The sequence below is a fragment of the Pavona decussata genome, unplaced genomic scaffold (genome assembly GCF_977016875.1).
Source record: "Pavona decussata unplaced genomic scaffold, jaPavDecu1.1 SCAFFOLD_51, whole genome shotgun sequence".
Classification (NCBI taxonomy): domain Eukaryota; kingdom Metazoa; phylum Cnidaria; class Anthozoa; order Scleractinia; family Agariciidae; genus Pavona; species Pavona decussata.
The window spans coordinates 3,480,001-3,489,470 of NW_028145473.1; the positions used below are offsets into that span (position 1 = coordinate 3,480,001).

A 9,470-nucleotide genomic window follows, 5' to 3' on the forward strand; every position below is an offset into this window, starting at 1 on the left:
TGCCTCTAAAATTTCCTGTTTCTTCTTCATGATGCTTTGTATTTGGGTTTTTCTAACGCTAAACTTTTTAGCGAGGTTTCGGTAGCCCAATGTCGGATTGTCCTTTGCAAACTGTATTATTTCATGTCACCTTTCCAATGTCAGGCAGGCTCTGTTGCAGCTGGAGTTACAGCTTTTCTTCTTTGACTGCTTCACAAAAGAGGAGTTTGATGATTATGATGATGATGGTGATGATGAAGTGGACTGAATGGATTCAGTTGCGATTTCGGAAGATTCTCTTGAGCAAGCAGAGCACGGGACACAGAATGCTACGCAATGTCCTGCTTTCCATCCTGGCTCATCCTCTGATGCAGCTACATGGCAACTACTGCTGCGATTACACACAGGCTTAGCACATTTGAGACATCGATATATGTTGTGTTCTCTTTACAGTTCCAACAAGCCAACTGAGACATCATCAAACATCAGAAAACAGCACAGTCCGAGAAGTTTGATACGATAAAGATATGAGTGAAGGGCATGTAATATAGTAAGAAGTCTACATCATAATCACGTTGACCTTTGCCCCTACAAAACATACCAGCCGGAGTGATTGTTTGCTAAAATAGCAGTTAATGAAGTTGGCAAAAAGTGGACTCTATGTAGTTGGTTCACTTCAACTTTACGAGGTGGAGACAAGTAAGGATGTTCTACGAGTTAAATGGTTCGTGAGAGGGTATCATGAGTACAAAGAAATATGGGAAGCTAAAATTGGTCAAGAAGCAATGTTAATGCGAGAACCTCAAAACAAATGGGACTCTAATGCAGTCGCAGTGGTTGGTGGTGTTGCAAGTGACACCATGGCGAGGAAGCAAGAATTCTCGAATACAGAACCACTCAAACACCCCAACGAGTTTGAACCCGGACACGAGGAAGTGGTTGGCCATCTTCCTAAGCTAATGGCACTACAAGTGACAAAGTTTTTGAAGAGACCGACAAATTCTGGCAAGGTAACAGTTACGGGGAAAAGGATAAACCGAGGTGTCGGATATGGCTTAGAGCTTCCCTGCGAATACCTCTTTTATGGTGATAAGTTCTCATGTGAGTGGCTAAAGAAACAATTAGCCAAAGAAGGATTTGATTGTGCATAGCTGTGCTGTGCTTTGTGCAAGACTCTTGGGTGAACTTTCATGGAGGATAATAATAATCCGGCCGGATATCGGTCTAATCGACAGTTTATTGACAGCTTTATTAACCGACTACTTTCAAGGACGCAATCCAATACTATATATATTGTCCGCTTAATAGAGGTTTTTAACAATAGAAATTAGCCAAATACAATTTATTTTAGTGTCCGCGTCCGCTTAATAGAGGTGTCCGCTCAATAGGAGTTCGTCATAATGGGAAATATAAGACGTTAATTTCAGGACCCGGCTTAGTGTCTGCTTAATAGAGGGTGTCCGCTTAATTGGGGGTCCGCTCAATAGAGGTTTCACTGTATGAGCTTTTATATTTCAAAGTTTCACTGGGAACTGATCGACTCCTATTGACTCCACGTTTTCAACAAAAATTTTGAAGTTGAATGTGAGGCATTTTTGGCGCGATTTGTGTCATGATTCGAACCTGTATTTATTGCTTGGGACTCATGTTCCCAAGCTCCTAGTATTCGAGCTTTTCTTTACATGTTTTCGCTTCAAGTATTTCGTTTTATTGTAGGAGCCATTACCCTCAACATCTGACAAGGTCGCCGACAAAGGCACGAAACGTGCTTCAAGCGGTAAATTGCCGAAAAAGAAGAGAGTTAGACTTGCTCCAAGTTCAGGGTCTTTAACACCAAAATCGAGGAGATCATCAAGAAGTCTTTTCTCTCCAGAAAAGAGCCCTTCCTATCTTGTGAGTTTAGATTTGTTCTATTTAATTGCCTTTATACGTGCTTAGAATGTTGTTTTATCGTACGAGTAATAAACTTTACAACTGTAGTTGATAGATGTAGTTCAATTTTCTTCTGTTACTTGTGGTTCAGGCTGCTCTTAAAATATTGGCCAAGGCAAAATCACCCCCCAAGAAACACCTCTGGACCAAGGCTGAAAATGTTGCCCTTGTGCAGTTTGTTGCGCTGCATAAAGACTTGCAGGATTCGCCTAAAGAGTGGCCATCGATGAGAGCAAATCATAAGTATTGGAATGAAGCAGCCGACTACATCAAGAAAGTAGCAGGAACTGCATATTTAAGAAAAGGTATTTAAAATCATTTTGAATTAACTGCATGGTGATCAATGCAATGATGTTCAGATGTCTGTGAATTACTGAATATTTCACATGGCAAGATAAAACGTTTAATCCAATAATTTTATTAATTAATGGTTAATAAATTTATCGCAGGCTTATCTGTGAGACAGCAAGTGTTACGTACTTTAGTCAAATTGTACAACACTCCTGACGAATCTGAAGATGGGATGGGGCGCCCTGTAGAGGCATATCTCGCAGATGAACGACCCGCAGTTCAGTCAGGCACAAGTGTTCACTGCCCAGACTTGTCAGAGGCAATTCAGCATCTCACTCTTCAGCAGAGTAGGGATGCTCTTCTTAAAATCTTTGCAAAACAGCCCCAGGAAGCAAGGACCTCATTTCTTGAGGAAGTATGTGAGAAGCATTTGACAAAAAAAGCATTGCTTTCTTTGGCCCTGGAATTGTTGTGGCTAACAAACAGGGATAGCCGTGTTGCTGCTGGGAATGCCATATACATGAATCTAGCCACTGAAATAGGCATTAACACAAATCCAGTAGACTTTGTGCCACTGTCTTTGGAGGCAATGAGGCGCCTTAAACACAAAGGAAAGCCCAATCTGGTTTACGATTTCTGTGCCTGTTTGGGGAAAGATCGCCCTGGAACAAAGCAGCCATAGATGCCATTTGGTTTGATTGAGTACAACATTGAATTATTCTTTGCGTGCACTAGCATTCATCAGGTAAACACATATCTTTTTTTTTTCTTGCACCATAATTTCTTGACTAATATGCCACAAAAGAACTTAGTTTTTGTAAACTTTGAAATTATTAAGGGGTGCATTTAAAGGGAGTGACTTTTTTTGGTTTTCAGGTGCATGCTTCCAAGTCTGGGTTAATATATTGGGTCTGGGCTCTCTCACCAATAATGTCAGTTCATGAATGATTTGTGAATATTTCTTCAAACTGATAGTATTATTAATTTGAATTGCTTTGTTTACGAACCTCGCTTATTGGCTACATAATAGTGTACATTAACCCAGCTATTTTGTACTCAAGACAGTCATCAATAAATGTGACAATTCAGATGGTTCGTATTGTTCTTTGATAGCTCAAAAAGCCTGATGATTACTGCAATTGGCTCGAGACCATGGACACTGAATTTCCTGGGTGATTAAAGCGCTTATTTGCAGGGCCAATGTGGAGTGGATGTGATGCGGGTGACATTGGATTCCCAATGAAGGTGATTGCAATTGAGTCAAATGTGTATAGATTTATATGATTGCAATTACTTTTCACTGTCACTTTTCACCGTCCAGGTGGTGTTGGTTTGATATTATCCTGCAGCTAATTATAGTTTTATAAAATATGAAACTATTAATCTTCTTGCATAATAATACATAAATTTATCTATAGAAGCCAGCTACCTACCAGCGGTTTACTGCTGGCTACTTTGCCTTTTGGTTGTATATCAACATTCAATGTATGTAGAAATTGTATTTCTGAGCCTCTAAACAGTTTCTAGCATACATTGAATGTTGGTATACAACAAGTTTCATTTAAAGTTTGATGAATGTTAACTTGCAGGTCGGAATGCTAATTGTTATCCATATCCGAAAGAAATTTATTTTAAAGCTTGAAAATGACATTGTTTAGTTGTCCTGTGTTTATTGCTCTATTTATTTGTGCAAACATTAGGGAGTGCTTTTGTTCGATCCCAGGCGTACTCTGTCCTCAAGTTGGTGATGATGTCATCCACCCCTGCAAAATCTGCAAGATACGCATGCAAAGACTCATTCATTCGATGTTATTCCATACAATCTCGACTCCAATCTCTCCCTCTCGAGAGTTAAACGAGTGAACACGTGTTTTCAAATGCTCTTACAAATTGGATTGAAATTTCTTTATTTAGCCACTGTTTTGAGATCTAATGGCTTGTAAAGATTGTTTATCGTATACAGAGGAAGATAACAAAATCGGATGGTCAGGCATTGAGACTGAATTGAAGAATTTTGTCAAGACGTTCAGCAGGATGGAAAAGAAAATGTCATGATACACAGAAATGAAGATGACAAGGGCAGTGTTTACAACGAAAAAATTTAAAAACAAAATGCTAGGTAATATGCATGGTTCAATAATAACTATCAATGCCTATGTATGTTTTTTTATAAAAATAACCAGTTGAGATTAAGTATAATGAGTCATCGGATTGTACATGTATTTAGACTCATGCATATCAAGAAAAAAAAGACAATGATAGTTTTCTTAAGTTTTTATTTGAGGGAATGTTCATTTTTTAAAAATAAAGCTTTGTATAATTTTGAAATCCATGTGTTGACCCTAAAACTTGAGGTTAAATAAACATTACTGTTGACAACAAAGCTCAGAATGTAACTGGATTGTGATTGATGTTATTAATTATAAAAACATATATAATTGGTTCTTGTTAACTTTCCAATCTGTCCTTTTGGGACCACTTGAACAATACTTGGAACAAAGCTGGGATCAGTTGGACTCAACTCTGGGTCTATTTTGAGGCAAATGGTACTTTGCTAAATTCCCTATACTGACCTTACTTGGGATCACTTGGTCGTTACTTTGGGAAAAAGTTGGGATCAGATAAACCCTACTTTGGAACTAAATTGGTATTAATTTGGGGCAAATATGGGTCTATATTGTAAATTTCGTAATTCCCTATTACAACCTAGGTTGGTAATAACTTGGGAGTTGTTCCCATTTCCCAACTTGAAATGCTACTTTGGGAATTTTATATTTCCCAAGATTATTTCCAAACTAGACCCAAAGAAGACCCAAGTTAGAAACAAGGTAACCCCAATTTAAAAATGTTGGGAATTCTCTTGCTCTTCCTGTGAAAGGTCATTTAAGTTCCCTTTTCTCAACAAAAAGGAATTAATCTCTTATTAAATCCAATGAAAATTTCTCCTGTTTTTGTGGGTGCATTTGAACATGTCCATTGTGAATGTTATTAACTGAATAAGTTGGAAAGACTTATAGGAAAAATAAGCTTAGAACATAATCTACAGTGTACACCTCAAATCAATCAAGTGAAACCATGATCAAAAAATGTAGTATCCACATCCCAAGGGTCATTTGAAAGTGCTCTCCAGTTGGCCAAGAAAAAAATAGGTTTGCGCAAAGCCCTTTCAGGAACATGTACCCAAGACATGAAGTAACTTGCAGAAAATATTTATTTTTGAAACAGTTATGTGACATTTTAGTTTTAACCAATAATGGATTTGATCGTGAAAAAGCTGTAAGAACTAAAAGAAGCTGCGGGATGCCCTTTTAGAAAGTTTAGACATACAGATATTTATAACATTTACTGTATGTAACTTGACTTGAATTAGTCAAGACTTCCTAGCAATAATTGAGGTGATGATAGCACATTCATGCATAATATTAATAAGTTTCTTGGCTTGGACCTTACCAGGATCGGCAGAGATTAGAAGCGGAAGAAGGAATGGAAAGGAGAAGAGTTGCAATTGAGGTAATGAATCCCGTAAACGTTAGAAGGTTAAAATTATGTCTTCTGAAGAAAAAAGAATGTTCCAGAGATCCGATCATGCTTTTGTATTTATGCACAATAATAATAATAATAATAATAATAATAATAATAATAATAATAATAATAATAATAATAACAATAATAATTATGTGGTGGTGTATTTTGTTTAGGTAAAATAAAATAAAATCTCAACAATTTCAACATGTTTTGACCAAGATCAGTTGACTGCATGTACCTTGTTGGACAACTAGCATTCCCTTCCTTAGTGCCTTGCAAAAAAGTTGCATTTGTTGTATTGATCCTCAGTTAATTTTAGTGTTGTCATGGATGGATGACAACAAAGTCAACAAAGACTAAAAATTAACTTCATGTACAACATATATATATGCGATGCTAAACCAATACTTGACCGATTGACCAACTGCCAGTTGATATGTCAGCCGACGGTTCACCGATGATCAGCCAATGTGTCAGCCATATAATGACTTATTCTTGACTGCAACCAATATAATACTGTCCGATATATCAACCGACAGTTGAGCAAAGTATCGACCACTTTATCGGTAGACACCCCCTACAAAACACAAGATAAAGAAAAGCTGCTCATATAGGGACTTTATATGTGATTTTCTAATATTATATTTTAAGGCTAACGAAAGGGCCATTAGAGAAGTAAGAGGGCTGCTACCAGAAGAGCCCTTGGAAAACGAAGATACATTAACAATCAGACTACGAGGACCTCAGGGCAACGACATAAGAAGAACCTTTTATGCTGTGGACACCACGGAGGTAATACAGTCGAACCTGTATTGAGCGGTCACCCTCGGGGAATGGCTAAGTGGCCGCTTAATACAGGTTGTACAGAATACATCACTTACTTGGACAAGAAAGTTCGGCGTTAAAATGGTATGACAAAGGAGGGCATGGTATTGAAACGGACTAGTAAAACATTATCGCCACGATTGTGCAGCTCATTAGAAACTCAATTGCCTGGCACGCTATTTTTTACCATATTTAAATGGTTTCCTTTTACAAAGTGACCGTTTAAAACAGGTCAAGACAATAGAAATCAGCTCGTTGGGACTTAGTTTTGGGTGACCGCGACCGCTTAATAGAGGTGACCGTTTAATACAGGTCAGGATTACAGTAATTAAGGGAAGTAATTTTCGGGACTTTGACAACTGACCGCTTAATAGAGGGTGACCGCTTAATACGGTGCCGCTTAATACAGGTTCGACTGTATTATTGTTGATTCATAACTAAATTTCTAAATTCCAAGAAAAATGAAGAAGATTTAAGATTGCTAAGCCTTTACATGTAATTCCTTTTTTTGCCGCATGTGTTGTTATTTCGGTTGCTGAAAAGTTCCAAAAAGATCAAAATTACAGATGTTAAAAATTTCTCAAATCCCTTAATATAAAATAAACAGGTATAACTCAAACCTGTTTCCTTAAATAAGCTACCTATAACAAGCCTAAAAAGAAAGCAATTATTTGTTTAAATGCGTTCCATTTCTCAATAGTTGAGGTATTAGGGTGCCTTAACATTTCAAAATAAAGTTAAAAAATCTCAGTTGGCATGGGTAAAGTAAAGAAAGTTGGCAAACTTTTGGAAATAAATAGAACCTAGGCTTAATGCAAATTAATTAAACAGCATGACTCACCAAACAAATCAGAAGTGAAAGCAAGCGTCTCAAAACCGTTCAGTTTGCAAGCGCGAGTTTGAAAAATGTCATTTGCTTTGTGAATACCCTTTTTTTAAAGAACTGGCAAACGTAATATAAAACCATACCTGGGTTGTTCTGGTAATTCCCGTCTCAACCGTAATTGCCTCATCATGCATCTTGTTATTTTTGGCCGATGGCCTCCTCTTGGAAAAGATCGTTGAGCCCTCTGTCAGCGAGGCAATGCCGGCGACTAACCACTGGCCAAAGGGCCTGAGGACTCTGGGTAAGAGATTGGCTTTCTTTTGGCGGGCAGGGTTTTTTCGAAACCGATTTTTGTTCCTGAGGTTTTCAACTCGCTCATTAAAGATGATTTTAAAGGCTCATTGTAATCTAATGTTATAGAAAAGTCTAAGGCAAAACTGAGAGACAATAACTTTTTGGACGAATCGTTAAGGATTAGTACATATAGTTAAACCAAAGGTCACGTTTGCCCAGGAATAAACCTGCTGTAGCAAATTGTGGCACTGACATCCCTTTCTTTAATTCTATATTTTCAGGTTCTCTTCCTTGCAGCCTTTGCTTTCCTGGGCTTACCGAGCGAGCAGTTCAACCTAAGAGACTCAGTATCTGCCAAAAGTATCCCAAACAATGGCTCTTCATTAAGAGAACTCTTTCGGGAGAACACTACCCTGTCTGTTGAAATGACTGACGAGGAATGAACGTTTTATGTAGTTGGGCCACCCAAGGGTTCATTTCGATGAATATCTATCCAGAAGGAATTCGCTTGTACATATATGCCTTTCAAAAAAGATTCAAAACGATCTGGGATAATGTTTGGTTTATTAACAGATTTATTTGAAAAGGTAATTTGGCCACCGTAAATGAAATATTCCAGTGCTGGAGTTTTGAGCGTTCACCTTTTGCCAATCACATTATGTGCAGTATTTACCTGTCTATAAACCAAACATTTCACCAAACACCACAGTTTCTTTTGAAAATTGAACATCTTGAGTATTTTGTCTAAATATCCGATTGCCCATAACTCCACCAAAGAGAACTTTGGGTGTCCTTGAAAACCTGCTAAGAATTATTTATTGTAATGTTAGCTATTCCAGTTTTTTCCCTTTTCTTAGTTTCATTCTAGCTTTTACATTCCCATCATCTGAAGGCAGACCTTTTTCGGCAGGTCTATTCCGGGGGTGAGGGGTGGGGGGTGAGGGGTGAGGGGTGAGGGGTGGGGGGTGAGGGGTGAGGGGTGGGGGGTGGGGTGAGGGGTGAGGGGTGGGGGGTGAGGGGTGAGGGGTGAGGGGTGAGGGGGTGGGGGTGAGGGGTGAGGGGTGAGGGGTGGGGGTGGGGGTGAGTTTAACTGGGGTGAGTTTAAATGTCCCTTGACAGAAGTTCAGTCGGTTTCCCCATTAAACCTGTGATAAGGCCCAATTTTAGCAGTGCTCTAATTTATTTTTACGCGGTCGCTCGCTAAATTTTTGCAGGAATGGTTTTTAAAATACCAAGACTGAGAGCCTGATCACAGGTTTATAGTTCTGCGATACTACGTCTGCCAACAACCGCGTCTCAATTCATACTAAAGCGCGATAAGAGGCGCCTCATTTCTCAGGCTACCGATAAACCAACCAATGGAATAATGAACTTTGACAGGCTGTTGACAACATTATCACAAGATGTTGATTTCATGCAAATGATCACAAAACACGTTCTTAAGTTGACTTGAAAGTTGACCTGGCTGAACAAAAGCAAAACACTATTATTAAGGATATTGTGTTTTATTTGTGAAATTTTGGCGTAAATAATGGATTAAGCTTTATAATACTTCAGAAGTATGTTTACTGGGGCATTTTGTTTATTAAACTCGCCGCGATCCTAGTAAATTATTTTCATTATTTTTCACTCTGACGCCATTGGAAAGTTTCACGGCGAGGTTTACATTTCACGGCGTGAAATATTTCACTCCTTTATAATTTTACTTTCACGGCGTGACTGGGCGGCGTGAATTTATTTCCCAGTCTTCAGATTCACTCCCAGAGTGAAAACGTTTCGGAATAGCGTGAACACGGCG

General features: G+C 38.5%; 1 protein-coding gene across 1 annotated transcript in view; it reads left to right on the forward strand.

Annotated features, from left to right (window-relative positions):
* Positions 1-247, forward strand: part of LOC146481112 (uncharacterized) — a 14,716-nt gene extending 14,469 nt beyond the window's left edge. Inside the window, exon 2 of the mRNA XM_085109013.1 lies at positions 149-247. Coding sequence (XP_084965139.1) covers positions 149-247 — 99 coding nt within the window. The remainder of the gene's footprint in view (positions 1-148) is intronic.
* Positions 248-9,470: the final 9,223 nt, after the last annotated feature.